At 41.9% G+C, this 17,459-nt stretch overlaps 1 protein-coding gene and 2 pseudogenes across 1 annotated transcript; 2 read left to right on the top strand and 1 right to left on the bottom strand.

The window, feature by feature from the left end:
- Positions 1-6,895: 6,895 nt before the first annotated feature.
- On the top strand, positions 6,896-8,871 carry LOC107152236 (olfactory receptor 1L4). Its single transcript, XM_015497757.2, has one exon. The coding sequence runs from the start codon at positions 7,131-7,133 to the stop codon at positions 8,064-8,066; it is 936 nt and encodes a 311-aa protein (XP_015353243.1). The 5' UTR covers positions 6,896-7,130; the 3' UTR covers positions 8,067-8,871.
- Positions 8,872-12,427: 3,556 nt separating this feature from the next.
- On the top strand, positions 12,428-15,975 carry LOC125619657 (annotated as a pseudogene).
- LOC107152195 lies at positions 14,534-15,686 on the bottom strand (annotated as a pseudogene).
- Positions 15,976-17,459: the final 1,484 nt, after the last annotated feature.

Raw genomic sequence — 17,459 nt, 5'->3', positions numbered from 1 at the left:
CATTAAAACTTATGTCCACATAAAAACCTGCACATAGACATTTGTAGCAGCTTTATTCATAATTTACAAAACATAGTATAATCAAGATGTCTTTCAGTACATGAATTCATAAATAAACTTTGAACATCCAGACAATGGAATCATGTTGAGTGCTATAAAGAAAAGAATATCAAGCCATAAAAATATACAGAAACAGCTGAAATGTGTATTTAAACACCAAGAGTGAATCCTAATGCAACTATGGACTTAGGTGATAATGATGTCAAGTGAAACCACAGGCACCTCCGATAGAGAATTAATCTCCAGGATAAAGATCTCAAAAAACTTAACACCAAAAAATCAAATAATCCAATCAAAAATGGGTAAAGTGTATTTCTTCACTTTACAGAAGAAATACAATTGATGAACAAAATGTCCAACATCTTTAGCAATTAGAGAGATGCAAATTCAAAACTACTCTAAGATTTCATCTCACCCCAGTCAGTATGGCAATTATTAAGAATACAAGCAACAATAAGTGTTGGCGATGATGTGGGGGAAAAGACACACTCATCCCTTGCTGGTAGGACTGCAAATTGGTGCAGCCAATATGGAAAGCAGTATGGAGAGTCCTTGGAAAACTGGGAATGGAACCACCATTTGACCCAGCTATCCCACTCCTCAGTCTACCCAAAGGATTTAAAAAACAACATACTACAGGGACACAGCCACATCAATGTTTATAGCAGCACAATTCACAATAGCTAAACTGTGGAACCAAGCTAGGTGTCCTTCAGTAGATGAATGGATAAAGAAAATGTTTTATACACACACACACACACACACACACACACACACAGGAATATTTTTCAGCAATAAAAGAGAATAAAATCATGGCATTTGCAGGTAAATGGATGGAGTTAGAGAAGATAATGCTTAAAAAAAAAGAATACAAGCAACAATAAGTGTTGGTGAGGATGTGGGGGAAAAGGTACACTCATACATTGCTTGTGGGAATGCAAATTGGTGCGACCATTATGGAAAGCAGTATGGGGAGTCCTCAGGAAACTTGGAATGAAACCATCCTTTGACCCAGCTACCCCACTCTTCCATTTATAAGCAAAGGACTTAAAATCAGCATATTCCAATGATGCAGACACATCAATGTTTACAGCATCTCAACTCACAATAGCTAAACTGTGGAACCAACCTAGCTGCCCTTCAACAGACAAATGGATAAAGAAAGTGTGGTATATGTGTATACAATAGAATGTTACTCAACCTTAAAGAAGAATGAAATTATGGCATTTGTAGATAAATGGATGGAGCTGAAAAATATCATGCAAAGCAAAATAATCCAATCCCAAAAAACCAAAAGCTGAATATTTTCTCTGATGTGTGGATGCTAATTCACAATAAGGGAGTGGGGAGTACTAGAGAAGAAAAGAGTTACTTTAGATTAGGTAGAAGAATAAATCAGACATTATTACCCTATGTACATATATAACTACATGACCGATAGGATTCTACATCATGTACAAACAGAAGAATGAGAAATTACACTCCATCTATGTATGATGTATCAAAGTACATTCTACTATCATGTATAACTAATTAGAACAAATAAAGTTAAAAAAAAATCATCACTGCCAGCTCTGGTGAGGCTGTTGCTAGAGGGGATCTAAGAACAAGGAACTAAGGGGAACTCTGTGTTTTGTAATAAATTTTGCTGTGAATCTAAAACTTCTCTAAAAAATGGTCTCCTTGAAAGGAAAAATAATTTTTAAATCTATTTTAAAATTAGTGCCATTTAAAGGTGAGGACAATAAATAACTTGCCCAAATCCATTCATAATTGGGGGAACTAGGATTCAAATATAAGCCATTGGCCTTAAGAAATTGAGGTAATAAAATGTTTTGGAAATGCACATGGAAAACAAAAGAAATATTGAGGCTCAAAAAGGTAAAATATTTGTAAGACACAGGAATCTCCTCAGTCTGACTCCTAGGCCTTCAAACCTTTTCCCAAAACACTATACCAGATGCTGATACCAAACCTTGGGAATGTCAGGGGCCATCACCTCTCCTTCCAGGTAGGCACACCTAAGCCTAAACATAGGCTTAAACACACAAGAAACAAACTGAAACGCACATGTCCGTAGAGAACACACGTGTCTAACACGCCTCCACCCCTGCTGCTCCATGGTTCCAACTCCCTTTCATGGTATAAGAGGTTACACCTCTGATCCAGCTTCCCCAAAGAGCACAGTGAGGGCATCAGTAATGTTCTCCCCTCCTGGGAAGACCACAGGCCAATTCCCCCCGGGCTCTGACATGCAGACAGGACAGGCCCCTGGGTCTCTCTTCCTATCACCAATTCCCACTGTTGGTAGGAAAATGTCAACACACTTCTAAGGCTAGATCAGCACCTCAAGAAGCCTCCTTCTTCAGAGATTCAGAGTCTGATCTTACACACCTGGCAAACCGCAGCCTCCCCAGGACCCTGATCTCCCGTTCATGCCCAGGTAGGCAGCAGGCTGAGGGGTCTTTGGTAACGGGGACCAAGGGACCAAGCTTTTCATATGATCCTCTTCCCTCTTCCTGATCCTATCTTCTTCTCTCCTCCATCTCAAAACCCAGGAAACACTCTCTCTCTCTATTTTGTCCTCTTTCTCCTTTGATCAAACAGCAGGACTGTGAAGCACCTGCTCTGTGCAGGACACAGTCATGGGCACTGGCCCCGGCCTTGAAGGGCACAGCCCACATCCTGCAGCCCAAGACCCACAGAACGGTCTCCTCCAGGGAACTGTCTGAGCAGAGGACCAAGGGAACAGGACAGTGAGGACGGTGCAGGGGTCAAGAGCACACGCTCCCCAGCTGGACTCCACCAGCCTCTGGCTGTGCCCTTGGTCCAGTCACTTTAGTTCTCTGTACCTCAGTCTTGTTACCTATAAAATGGGGTGTTGTAAAGACTAATGACTGACTATATTGAAGCTCTTAGAGCAGAGCCTGGCAAGAGTAGAGCAGCCAAATTTGGCTGATGGTGAAAAATTTTTCTAAGTCAGAGACTTTCCACATGTGCTGGGCAGCCTCCAATTAGTCTAAGCTCCCTATCTCTAGAATTGTGGGAATTAGACCATCATCTTCCTGAGATGTTAAAATGATGGAAGTGAATAGCACAGGGACCTAAAAACCTACAACTCCAAGTCAGGTGAAGCTCTCTGAGAATCCATAGCCTCCTTTCTAAGATCCAGGAGCCCAGTCTGTATGCTCTGTGTTTAACAATGACCCTCAGGAATGCTGGCTGGTCACAGCTAAGCAAGGCACCAGGAGTAACCCACAACTTGAAAGCTTAGCTCCTTAAATTATTGAGAGAGGCAGAGTCAGGCATACTGAAAACTAGTGATTCTCAAAGAAGAAAGGCTGAAAGAAAACCAGAAGCAGGAGCTGAGAACAGCCTAGAGAGATCGATGGAATAAAATAGTAGAAAATTAAAATTAGAGTAAGATATCACCTTCTCTGGAGCCAAGATACATGAATAAAAGGCCTAATCTGACACAGGAATAAAACTAGAAAGACTTCAGCCTATAAAGGACCCTGAAGAATCCCTAAGCAGAATGTCTCCCTTCCAGGGGACCTTGCACCCTACATGGTGATCTGTTTCTCTTGTAGTTGGCAGTGAGATAGGTAGACAGGGGAGCTGGATTGCTAAATCCCAGGACCCAGGAGAGATCCTGAGGTCATGTATTGCTGCTGCAAAACAAGAGAGCTATTGTCTGCTCAGATAGAGGTGAGGTCAAAGTCGCCTCCAGTCTTTCCTCTCTGAAAGCAATGAAGAGAGGACAGCAGATGGCTTTGTGGGATGGGAGGCATACTAGGGATCAGGAAGAAAGGAAAGCAAAAGGACTGCATGGGTGGGGCAAAGGATGGAGTTGGAGGAGTGGGTCAGCAAGGACTCTTAAGACACCTGGCAGCCAGAGGACATCTGCTTACAGGGGGACACCAGCTTAGTTCTCTACACATGTGGGTGGTTTGGGAAAGAGTAGGATAGGGTAGATTAAAACAGAGTTTGAAGTCATGATGGACTGTATTTAAATCAGTTAGATACACTCCTCACTAGCTCTGTGACTTTCTGAACTTTACATTATGATGGGATGGTGTTTCCATCATTATGTCATCGTGAGGCTTAAATAACACAAGTGCCAAACACAGAACCTGATGATCTCTTTCAGTATAATTTTCAAAGTTGTAGGTTACCATTTTTTCATTTTTACTCTACACTTCATTTCTGACTTGGATTGTTAACTGAATGTTTTTGCCAATACGTGCTCCCTGGTTTCATATGGGCCAGTGACTAGGAAAAGGACCATGGATTAGTGAAGGGTAAGTAAGGAAAGGAAAACCAACCTGAGATTACAATGACTACAAACTGAAGTTTGTATTTTTGTATTTTACAGTTTGTATTTTTTCCTTTAGTTTATTACAAACTGGAAAATTCCACTGAACAAAGTTAAGACAAATAAAAAATAGTCTGTATATTTCCAGTCTTTAAAAAGAGAGGATAAATATATCCTAAGATATGATGATAGATTTAAAAGACTTGGAAATGTACTCAGTCATTCTCAGTCTTTCCCAATCACTAACTGATACCAACACCCATCAATAAAATGTCATTGCTCTTGTTTGTTGTGTGAGTAATCATACTAACCACTTTTAGAGGGTTTGGATAAAGACTCACTGAACTGTCTTTTGAGTCTCCAAATGACAGAGATATGAGAGGCAGAAAGGAGCATAGGCACACACACACACACACACACACACACACACGCATACAAGTACCTACACACCCATACACACCATCACCTGTATGGAAGTGAAGGGACTTCCCCAGTGCACGAGGAAATCTACAATGGCACCAGATCCAGCTAAACAGGAAGGAGTCCAAGCCACTGGCCCTGAAAATTAACACACCAGTCTGGGGAATTCTGGTTCATGCCCAAAGGTGATCAGATTGTCTCTTAACACCAGGGCAAACCGTGTCTCAGGAGTGAGGCTGAAAGACACGTGAAAGAGAAAGGGGGAGTCCGAGGATGAATGAGAGTTGTCTCACATGGAGAATATCAAATTTCCAATGCTCCTGGTATTTTCTGGTTACCAATAAGGTTGAACACCTTGTCATCAGCTTTCATGGGCAACTGGGCTACAGGTACTTTCTATGAATTAGTAATTCATATTTTAGCTTTGCTGATGATCTCTTTCAGTATAATTTTCAAAGTTGTAGGTTTACCATTTTTTCATTTTTACTCTACATTTCATTTCTGACTTGGATTGATATTCCCACCCTAAAGCCCTAAAAAATATGCTGCATTATTTGGGGCTAGAATTTATTTTACAGTTTGTATTTTTTCCTTTAGTTTATTCATCTGGGTTTATTTATATGAATGGGAGAGATAGAAATCTAGCCTTATGTTTTCCAAATACTCGACCACTATTAATTTAATACTCCATCCTTTCTCAATTGCTACGAAATAAATCATTATTATACATTTAATTTCATCCAGATCACAATCTCCTTCATGCATAAATACAGATTACAGAATTCTTTTTCTGTATGCATACATTATCTTATTGTTTTTATTTGTTATGTGCTTTGACTTGGGGTAGGAAAGTTTTCTAACATCTTAATTTTTTCAAAATCATCTTGTCTGTCCTTAGCTATTTACCCCTCTAAATAAATTTTAGAATAATATTCTCAAATTCCACCAAAAATTCTCTTGGGATCTTCTTAGAGATGCACTGAATTTTGTTCATTTGAGGAGAACATATATTCATAAATATCAAGTCTTCCTTATTAGCAATAGAGTATCTCCATTTATTCAGAACATCATTTTGTGTTGTTATACTTTCTTCAGATAAGTCTTACTCATTTCTTTTTATCCCCCCCCCCCAAAAAAAAATTATTTCTAAATATTTTTAAACTTTCTTGCCATGGTCAAATGAAATATTTTTCAAATCACATTTTTGTAAAGCATGCAGAGTATTAAAGTTTTTAAATATATCCTGTATCTGGCCTTTTGGATGAATTCCTAAGTTTTAAAAGATTCAGATGGCTATCTTGGATTTTCTAGGTAGACAATCATGTCACCTGAAAAAAGAGAAAATTTCCTCTTTTCTAATATTCATGCCTCCCATTTCTTTGGTTTTCCTTTTTCCCTGCCTTGGTCTTTCATCTGAGTAAGGTAGCTCAGTATGAATAACAGGAGCCAGCACTGCCTTGTTTCCAAGGTGAAAGGGGGAATTGGACTCTTGAGCACTAAAGTTTCACATCACTGTAATATTTGAATGTGTTAAGACTTCAAAGTAGTTCTATAGTTGGGGAAAACAATATATTTAAAGAACTAATCTCAGCAGCATAAGCTCTTCCTTGTGGTACTCTTTTTTGATGGCATTGTGGACCAAAGGCTTACAATTAAAAGTGTCCAAATTACATTATCCAAATAAAAATATTTAAATGAACACTAAGCAGGTTTTATTCTGAAGATATAAGGAAGTCTCATCTGCATTCTGTGGACAGCAAAAAGCACTGAATAATTCTGACATTCATTTTTTCTGCTGTCCCCACTATAACCACCACCTCCAGATCTATGGGGAGAAGAGGACCTTTATGAGAGGACTCATTCAAGAGCACCCCCGGTATGAGAGCATCCTAATCCCAGATGAGACCCAGCAACTTCTTCCTCTGAGACAAAACAGAGAAAAAACACACTAAAGAGTAAATCAAGAAAAAAAACTAAGAAGAATACTTAGAAAGGAAAAGAATTCAGATAAATTAGGTGACAAGAAGTTGCTAAACATACATGAAAAACTGTGGCTTTTCATTTAGGAGGTGATGTGGAATTCTTTCAAAGTTCCCTTGTAGAATATTACCTCTTGTTGCTCTATAATTTTGTAAATATCCTAAGAAATAGCAGTGGAGATATATAGATTATATTATAAGCATATAATATAGAATTATATATTCCAGCAAGTGTGTACGTAGATAGGTAAATAGATAGAAAGACAGATAGGTACATTTGAGGTCAGGGGAGAAGCAGTCCTGAGAGGTTGCCCTGCACATCTGTCCCACGACTCCTCCAAATCCTGTCCAGAGACATGGAGTTAAAGAACCAGAGCAGCAGCACCTCGGGCTTCATCCTCCTGGGCCTCTCCTCCAACCCGCACCTGCAGAAGCCCCTCTTCGCCATCTTCCTCAGCATGTACCTGGTCACCCTCGTGGGGAACATGCTCATCATCCTGGCCATCCGCTCTGACTCCAGGCTCCACACACCCATGTACTTTTTTCTCAGCAACTTGTCCTTCATGGACATCTGCTTCACAACAGTCGTTGTGCCCAAGATGCTGGCGAATTTGCTGTCAGAGACAAAGGGCATCTCCTATGTAGGCTGCCTGGTCCAGATGTATTTCTTCATGGCCTTTGGGAACACTGATAGTTACCTGCTGGCCTCCATGGCCATCGACCGGCTGGTGGCCATCTGCAACCCCTTGCACTATGATGTGGCCATGCGCCCATGTCACTGCCTCCTCATGCTGCTGGGTTCTTGCACCATCTCCCACCTGCACGCCCTCTTCTGGGTGCTACTCATGTCTCGCCTCTCTTTCTGTGCCTCCCATGTCATTAAGCACTTTTTCTGTGACACCCAGCCTGTGCTAAAGCTGTCCTGCTCTGATACAACCTCCAGCCAGATAGTGGTCATGACTGAGACCCTGGCTGTCATTGTGACCCCTTTCTTGTGCATCCTCTTCTCCTACCTGAGAATCATTGGGACTGTGCTCAGAATCCCCTCTGCAGCTGGAAAGTGGAAAGCTTTCTCTACCTGTGGCTCCCACCTTACCATAGTGGCCCTATTCTATGGGAGTGTCATCTATGTCTATTTTAGGCCCCTGTCCATGTACTCAGTGGTGAAGGACCGGGTAGCCACTGTCATGTACACAGTAGTGACTCCTATGCTGAACCCTTTCATCTACAGCCTGAGGAACAAAGATATGAAGAGAGGCTTAAGGAAATTAAGGGACAGAATTCACTCATAGAAAGAATGAAATGATACAATATCATTATTGGGAGATGACCTAAAAGTTGACCAGGTTATCCTTCCTCCTAACCATTTTCCACAAGGTGCTCAAAAAGATCATGAGTGGTGGAGATGCTGGCTACCAGTGAGGACACTGGATGGGAACAAAACACTTGGTTTCTCTCCATGACATTGACCAAAGACATATTCAATACCCAACTAGGTGTCACTAGTAATCCAGGTGTCATGAAAATAGTTTTTACCATCCTCATGGACTGCCACCTATATGGTGGAATAAATATTTTTGTACAAATAACTTCTTTAAGCCTGGAAATGGACAGCAGTCAAAGAGGTAAAAAAATTTCCCATTTATTTTCAGAAGATGAATCTATATGAATTTAATCAGGAATTTGTAAAAACTTTCATGTATTTGTGTGTGCATGTGTATGTGTGTGTGCATGTGTGTGTGTGTGTGTGAGTGAGAGAGAGAGAGAGAGAGAGAGAGAGAGAGAGACTGAGAATGCAAGAGAGACATGTTGGGGACTGAACCTAGGGCTTTGCTTATAATAGGCAAGTACTCTGCCACTGAGCTACATCCCCAGCCACAAAAAGTTCTTAAAGGAATGACCTGAGGTCATCCCCAAAAAATGGACTGAACAATTGACAGAGGAATCTTTAAGAAATGAGGAAATGGGCAGAGTACTTGAGTAGTGAAAAACACTCAAAGTAAGTCATTAAACACTGGAATATATTTGAGAGACAGAAAGAAGCACTGGGAAGCTTTGTTCAATTTAAGAGTAATGAGAATAAGCCTAGGAAGATAGGGAAACTACAAATATATATATATATATATATATATATATTTCATCATTAACACCCAAGGGCCAGAACTTGAACTCTCAGCACCAAATTCATTTTCCTTTACTTCTTAATTCTTTCTTTCTCCACATGTCCAGTACTTCAGTAAGCTGCCCATTATGTGCTAGAGAAAGCAATGTATCCGGCTGGATAAGCAAGGCTATGCTGTAGAAATAAACAATCTCAAAATCTTAGGACGTTAAAACTTCATTTCTCATTTATACAAAATGTCCACTATAGAGAAGTTTAAGGGTGTTTCTCATTTTGAATACTCAGGGACCCAAGATTTTGGAGCAGCCATCATTGTAAATACTAATCAGCATTCTGTCAGAAGCTGAGAATTACTCTCGAAGATTTTACACTGCCAATTAAATACTGTGGTCCAAAAATGACCCACGCCAATTCTGACTAGAATTCATTGTCCACAGCTAATCTTGACCTCACAGAAATACGGGAGCCAGAAGGCATCATCCAACCATGTACCTGCAAGACCAAGAGCCAGAAGTGTTTTGTGAACAGCATTAATGCCTGGTACACATCTAGAATGACACACAAACACATCAGTGTGGCAATTGTTTCATAAAGTAGGTAACTACTCTCAACAAAGTAGCAATGTAAAACCAACACTCTCTCTCTCTCTCTCCCTTCCTCCCTCTCCCTCTCCCTCCCTCCCTCCGCCCACTTTCCTCCTCAATTCTTTTACCTCAAACATTTCATCAAATTCTCATAACTACCAACTTTTTTGGAACACAGGTTGTTAGTGGCACACCCAAAGTTGCATAGAAGACTTAAAGACACCAAAAGAGGTATCTGGTATCCACAGAAACACACAGGTCCAACATCAAGGTTCCTGTCCTTGTCTTCACTTGTCTTCCTCCACTATCAGGAGCAACCAGCAAGCCAGGAAATAAACCCATTTTTCAGTAGTTCTCATTTTTTTACAATTACACCTAGTGTTTATCACTATTACCCACCTATCATTTGGTTTAGGAGATGATGACTTAGAAGATAGGTACCCTTTCCAGTTACTCTATATGTGCCATGGCTTTCTCATGCTCAATTCAGTACAATAAATCACTTAAGAATGTGAGTTAATCCTGGCATATATTAAATTAATCATAGCTTCTATTAACTTAAATTAAGTCCTTTGGTCCTGAGAACAGTGATTTTTTTTTTTAATTCTGATCTCAATCTTCCTTTAGCCCCAGATCTGTTTACCCAAACAAATGTGTAACAATTTCAAAAAGTATTTTTTATGAACGGCCTTAGAGATATTCCCAAAAGTTCAAACTAAAGGAATATTCTAGATAACAAGTAACCACAAGAGCACATTTGGGGAATGAAAGGGTTCCCAGTCTGGCCCTCAAATGAAGAGTCAAACTAGGAACTCTTCTGAGATCTCGAGTGTTGTCTCTGACAAACATGAGGCCAGCCCTGCTAAGATATCTTGTTAGCCTTCAGGAGGAGTAGGCTGCAGTGAATAAATAGTATCTGAAGGGTTTTCGAACATATTTGCTACTCCAACAAGAGAGACCAGAAGTTAATCTTGAAAGTTGTAATGAGCATCAGGAAGAGGAAAGAAATGTCTTATGCAGGTAGATATCATCAGAGAAAAGGTCAAAGCCAGTTGCTAAATATCTTACCACACTGAGTGGAATGCTGCTACTTAGAACTTGAGAATAGACCAGGAATTTCCTTATGTGTTAGTCAACCTTTAATATCTGTGACCAAAATACCTGACAACAACTTAGAGGAGTAAAAGTTTATTTTAGGTTCATGGTTCAAGAGCTAAGTCCATAGTCAGCTAGATCCATTGCTCTGGACCCAATGGCAGAAGGGCCTGTGGAGGAACACTGCTCAGCTCATGGAAATCAGAAAGCTGAGAAACAGAGAGGGGAGGGTGGGGAAGAGAGTGAGAAGCCAGGGGAACAAGATAAAATCCCCAAAGACACTTATACCCTACCTGCCTACAGTTACCACTCAGTATTACATCAAAACCATAAATCCAACAAATAGATTAATCCACTGATTAGTTTACAGCTGTCATAATCTAACCATTTTACCTCTGAACATTCTTGCACTATTACATGAGCTTTATAGGAGATACCTCAAATACAGACCATAATGACTCGTAGAAGAGTGGTTGAAAGGGGAATGATACCATAGATCTGCCATTTGATAAAGAAAAAAGCAAAGGAAAACATATTGGGCTCTTCTACTGAAAGCTTATTACATATATGTAAATATTGGAGATCGGTTTAATATTGAAATAAAGAAAATTTAGTTCATTTAACATATTTTTGCCTGTTGTCATGGTAAGTAACATCAGCTAGGAAGTGTGTATAGTGTGGCAACTTAGGAGAACTAGAGTGCAGAAAATTTCTGGCACTGAAGAGTTTGAGAAAGAATTAGCAAAGGAGACTTAAAATGAGTATTAAAGAATCCAAGAAAATAGGAAGTTGTAAGAGACAAAGCATCAAAATATGAGAGTTCAACAAAACAAACCTGGAATATTACCCATTGGATTTGGTGAAAAGGTGGCTGTTGATGACCTTGATGGATTTGTAAAGGAGGAAGGAGAGGGATCCAGACTGAAGCAGGGTAAGGAATGACTGAAGTGAGAATACGGAGATAATGATTATGATTTGTGTCAATCTTGTTCTATTTTCTTAATCTTGCCTTGTCTCTTAAGATAAATTGCCTACAATTCTTATCTCTGTTTCTCCTCTAGGTAAATAATCATTTTGCTCTAGCTGATTTTATTTTTGTAATTTAAAAATTTGACTCTAGTTTGACTCTGTAGAGATATATTCGTATTTATTCTGCTTGGAGCTCCTTGAGCCTTATGGATAGATATTTTTCTTCACCTTTGGAAATTTTAGTCCAGCATTTCTTCAAATATACTTTTTTTCCACAATCTCTCTTTCTTCTTTTTCTGAGGCTCTAATTGCATGGTTGTTGGTCATTAGGTGGAAGTTTAGATTTTGACTCCTCAAAATAGCTTCATGAAAATAGAAAAAAAAAAAGAATGATAAAACAAAAATGATTCAAAGATATAAACCATCCCCATACAACCAAAATAAGAAAGTCCCAACAGCTTTATGGCCCATGTGAGTCAGCAAAAAAGCAGAGACAACCAACAGTCTTTACCCAAGTTATAACAGCAGGGTAACTTATAACTTAGGTAAAGATCTATTGGCAGATCTATTAATCTGCAATCTGTAATTGAAATTTGTGGTGGGCCATTCTGAGAAAAAAAGCAAAGACTGAAAGGGTTTTGTCCATTCAACTGTCAATGCAGCGTCCATTCAACTGTCAATGCAACGGGGTCCTTAGTACAACCTGAGTAAGTTAGAGCAGTCCAGGTCTCATCCCCATTCTCAAAGCTAATCAAAGACTGGCACAGCAAGGAAGCCGGGGCCATTGCATCCACATGCTGGGCCATGCTGCAGAGCTGGGAGCTCTGGTGCTGTGTAGCGCAGGGCTTGGGGGCACTAGGAGCCCTACCTCAAGCCACTGGCCATGGGGTGGGGGCGCAGCAATGCATCTGGCTTCCAGATAGAGAAAACCAAAAAAAAAAAAATCAGTGATCTGTGTGGACAGCAAAATTGCAAGTGGGAAGATAACATGGCTGGAGTTCTTCTCCATACGACAGACATCGAGGTATTAATGGAGCCTGTACCCAAATGGAGAAATGCCATGGCCACAATCCCCTGGGTCTGATGTCCCATAGGCCCATCAATAGGGTCTCCCACTGCAGACATATGTGCAGCTCACCATGTTGGACCGGCACACTCATCCTCAGATGTCCTGTATGACTGATGGAGAGCTCATTTCACAGCACAAGACACATTTTTTGTGGAAAACCTGTACAGAAGAGGGAAGGTACCTGAAGTGGACAATGTGATTCTCTCTGAATGGTTTGACTGGATCCTGAGGAACACTGATGTGTCCATTGACCTGATAATGTATCTCTGGACCACTCCTGAGACCTGTTAGGAGAGATGAAAGACTGAGGTGCAGGCCAGAGGAGGAGGTCATTCCACTGCAGTACCTGGGTGCTCTTCACCAGCTCTGTGAGGAGTGGCTCGTCACAGGAAGCCTTTTCCCTGTGGCAGCCCCTGTTGTGGAGATTGAGGCTGACTACAACATGGAGGAAAATGCTAGAACTCTTTGAGTAAAACTGGCCCAGATATTAACTCCAGAGAATTGGAAGCATGGCCCACAGGTGGAGACATCTGTAGACCATGTCAGGAAAAACTCTTATAGTGGCCAAGTTAGCTGTTAGCAACAATTTGGAAAAATCCGCTCTCCAGATGGTCTTTTATCTGGCCAGATTTATTTTCCTAGTGGTCTTTTCTCCTAGTGTCTTCATCATGGGTAAATGATAAGTGGGACCAATGGTTTGTTTTTTGTAGCCTCACATCCTCCCTGAAGCCCTCAGGACAGCATTTGCTGTGTGCTGGGTGTCATGCTGGGCTCTGTACACACAGACCACCAGGAGTAAAATAGCAGTCTTATATCCCAGCCCAGGAATTTGAAGCGGAGAGGTTAAGGGGCTCCCCAGGATCAAGCAGCCAATGTGCAGTAGAGCTGGCACCATTCAGACTATTAGCCCAGCCTGCCTTGTCCTAAGCCCTGTCCTTTCCTTGCCACAGACCTTTGCATCTTTATGAGGAGAGCTGGTAGTGAGTACAGCTGACCTCATCTTGTTACTGAAAGTTCTCAAGGACAATCAGCAGTTCTAGACTTTACATAGAATTGCACTTTTTTGGCTTGGTCCCAATGTTTGGAACACAGGTTTCCCAGCATGAGGCTGTGGTCCCTCAATCCCCTTGTCATCTGGACTTCCATGACCACAGAGGAATCATGTGTCATCTCCTGATCGGTGTCCAGTCTCCTCTCTGAACTGCTGCCAGTTCCACTTAGGGAAATAGCATTTGGGGCCTGGCCACTTTGCCCTGTTCTAAGGTGCGGCCGGGGACAGCCATCCCTGGCTTCAAGGCTCAGCCTCTCCCTCTTGTCCTTGTTGCCCTGGGAATTACTGAGCCTTTGTGGCCCAGGGAGAGAGACACAAGTGGCCTTGAGTCTTTTTTAAATGTTTTTCCACCCAAGGGGGCACTTTGGGCCATAGAGCATGAAAACACCTTCACTGATTCAGAAAATAACTTGGTCCAGCCATGATGATGCACAGAAGGCACACCTGCCCCAAACCAAGTGGGAAGCAAAAGAAAGGACGAACATTCCCTTTGGGGCCAATCTGGACAGGAAAGTCAGGTTGGTGAACAAAGGCTCTTGAAACATTGCTGCTCCTGACTTTTGGGAGGTGGGTGGAGAGTGTCAGGAAACTGTATGAAGCATGTGTAAGGATTGTTGGAAACTCCAGAGAAATGCAGCAGCTGTTGGCCTCTGCCCCGCCCCCCAGGATGAACACCTGTGCATGCGCACTCAGCCTCTCAACAGGTACCAGGTGATCTTCAATCAGTGCATCTCCCTCTGCTCAGTCATGTACTCCATAAATTTTAGCCCATTCACCACAAATGCCTTTGATTCCTCCTTTTCCCACATTTCAATCTGTATCTTCAACTCCTCTTCCTGCTTAGGGAGTGTTATCTGGAGCTTGACTCATTACTTTTCTTCTTTTAGATTTCCTTCCCGCTTTGTAAATTGACTTGTATCTAAGCTTTCTCTCAAACTCTAGGAGAAGCCACCAGCTCTCTTCCCACCCCTGGACACCTTCAAACAGTTCTTTATGAACTTCACAGTAGTTTCTTAACTGCACAATCTCAGCATCATGCAGCTGAAGCAGGGTTTCTGTGTAGTCCTCAGCATAGTAAGGGGCAAAAGCTCATCTCTGCTCCTGGGTATAAAAACAAGTCCCTGCAATGAGCAGCTTCACTCAAATTGCCTCAATCATTTTCTTCATGTTTTGCATTTTCAGTCCTTCCAATGGATCCACTTTTTTTTTAAAGTCCAATCCACTTCCAATTGCAGTGCCTTCCTGACCTTGGTCTTAAACCCAGCCATAATTGTGGCCACAGCTTCTCTCTCTTCTTCAGGAAAAGGGCTAGCCCAGAACTCTCGAATTTGAGCATGTAGACCCTCACATGCTACTTCGTTTGATGATCTTCACATTTCTGGATGCTGCAGCAATTTTTATAGTGTTGCAGTATTCTCCAAAGACAAAAGGTGTCTTCATCTTCACACACCACATCTTTTTCCAAGTTTGTGTCTCGTGTGTGATCTAATTCTTCCATCTACAGTACGATCTGTCTCTTTATGTTGCCAAACTCCTCACATCTCGATGCCTTTGCTTCCCTCAATGTTGCCACATGTTGTCTGAACTGGTTCAGCTCTTCTAAGCGGGGAGCGGAGGTGCTGTCCATGTCACAGTGGGACATGCCAAGACATTCACCCAGTTCGTGGTCTTGTTCTTGAAATAGCTTCAGTTCCTGTTTTCTCTCCTTTTTCGGTTTTCACATCAGTTGCATCTGAGTGTGCAGACTTTTTCAAGATAGATGTTTCTCCTTCTTCCTGAAACGGCTGGATATGAAACTGACCTCACAGGGTGTCCGGATATGCTTTTGACAAATCTTTCCTTCAGGTTCTCTTCTTCAGCAATCATCATATCCAAGAGATCTTTGATACGCTTCTTGACAACCTCAGTTCTTCACAACCACTGGTCCTCTGAAATCCCAACCCATTTTCATATTTCCCGAATGTGATGTAGGGCCTTCTGGAGACCCACTGTGGATTCCTCTGCCAGGACCTCACTTCTCATGGCAATGCAGCCCCGGGAATCCAGACCCCCAACTCCTCCACTTGGATCCGAGCTCAACACCAGACAATGCTGTCTGATTTACTGGTACCACTACACCTATGTTATAGATGAGAACCCTAAAATTCAAAGAGGCTACGAGTTCACCCAAAATCACAGCCACTTATTGGCTGACTAGAGCTCAGGAACCTTCACTCCCAGGATCATTTCCATGGCATCACACGTCCTCCCCTACATTCAAGGGACAGGCCCAGGCCCAAGTCTTCTCTACTTATCTACCTTGAACTCTTTCGGAATCACAAGGACAGCAAGTCATTAATTATCTGAGATTTGAAAAAAATTGTGAATAGTGAGATTCCACAGTCCCCACTCTTCTCCCAAGTCTCCCTTCTTAATGAGCTCCCTGGGGTGGTGGATGGAAAGACTGCTTGCCTCTCGGGGTGAGGTTACCTGAAGAGCAATCCCCTCCTTCCAAGTCCCCACGCTTCCTCACCATTTGATGAAACCTGAAGGGGCCACTGATGGTAGCTGGGGAGTGGGGAAAGCTGCATGTTCCTCATGCTTGGGACCTGTTTGCAGGATTCCTACCCTAAAGGAAGAGAGGGAGTGACTGACGTGACAATGGCACACCCGACTCCCAGGGTACAGTGAATCCTGTCACCTCCCACACCAAACCTGGGCCCTTTCCTCCCTTGCCTGCTTTGAGAGATCTGCCCTCCCCCTGCCCCCTCCCCTTCCTTCAGTCAATGATAGTGAGGAGAGGATGCCTGGACCCTCAAACAGCCATTCTGGAGGTCACCAATCCTTTTCTGAGTAAGTACTCTTATCTTTAATCCCATCACTATACCCAAGTCCTCAATCCTAGCATGTTAGAAATCAAGGAATTCTTTTGTATGACATACTCTTTTTGCAAGTATGGATGGAATCTGAGGCTTCTGTGGCTGAGACTATAAACCAGGTCATCTGCCTATGCTTCCTAAGCTTGAGGCACGCTGCCTTAGCTTTTAAAACCAGAGGCTTCACATTCCCTGGTTTCTCCTGCATTTACATAATATTAGCAGGTTAGACCCCAAGAAAAGGGGTTCTGCACTTGGAAGGGATAATTGTAGCTTCTGTTGGTCCAGCCTGGCTCCTGGTTGTCCCCAAAGCCAAGACTGTGAAGGAAATCTTCAGATTCTGTGTTCTCACCTCAACCTCTGAAGATCTTCACAGCAGCAAGGACCGTAAGCTCACGCATGCGAGCCAGTAAGGGAAGAGAAACCTGGTGTGGCCTGGGTGCTCATACCACTCCCATTGACAACTTAGTTTATGGAATTGGGTAAATCACCCCCTCTGTGAGCCTCAGTTTTTCACAGTTAAGTATATTATTCCAATCACATTTTCATGCAACTTCTTATGCAGTTATTCAATATATAAATACCAAAATAGAATTTACCCAATTAGAGATCTAGATCCCCTCTATTACATTACCCTCAGCTTCCCAACCATTTTTTGATGGTGGTAAATCTCCCAAAGAACACAATTTGGAAAGCTATGAAATAGATAAGTTCGTATATGATTACTTCCATCCCAATAACGTAGAATTTCATAAATGACAGTTTGTCCCCCATGACTTCACATTATAAAAGAAATACTTAACCACCACACAGGGAGCTTCACCTGTGCCTGATGGTAGCTAACAAAATACTAAGGTAAGGATTAAAAGCAGCTAGGGAAATTTTACCTAGGAAAGAGGCCTTGGGACAGTCACTGTGTTCAAACATCAGAACAACTGTC

Source organism: Marmota marmota, unplaced genomic scaffold (assembly GCF_001458135.2).
Source record: "Marmota marmota marmota unplaced genomic scaffold, marMar, whole genome shotgun sequence".
Lineage (NCBI taxonomy): Eukaryota > Metazoa > Chordata > Mammalia > Rodentia > Sciuridae > Marmota > Marmota marmota.
This window is presented reverse-complemented; position numbering and strand designations above follow the sequence as displayed.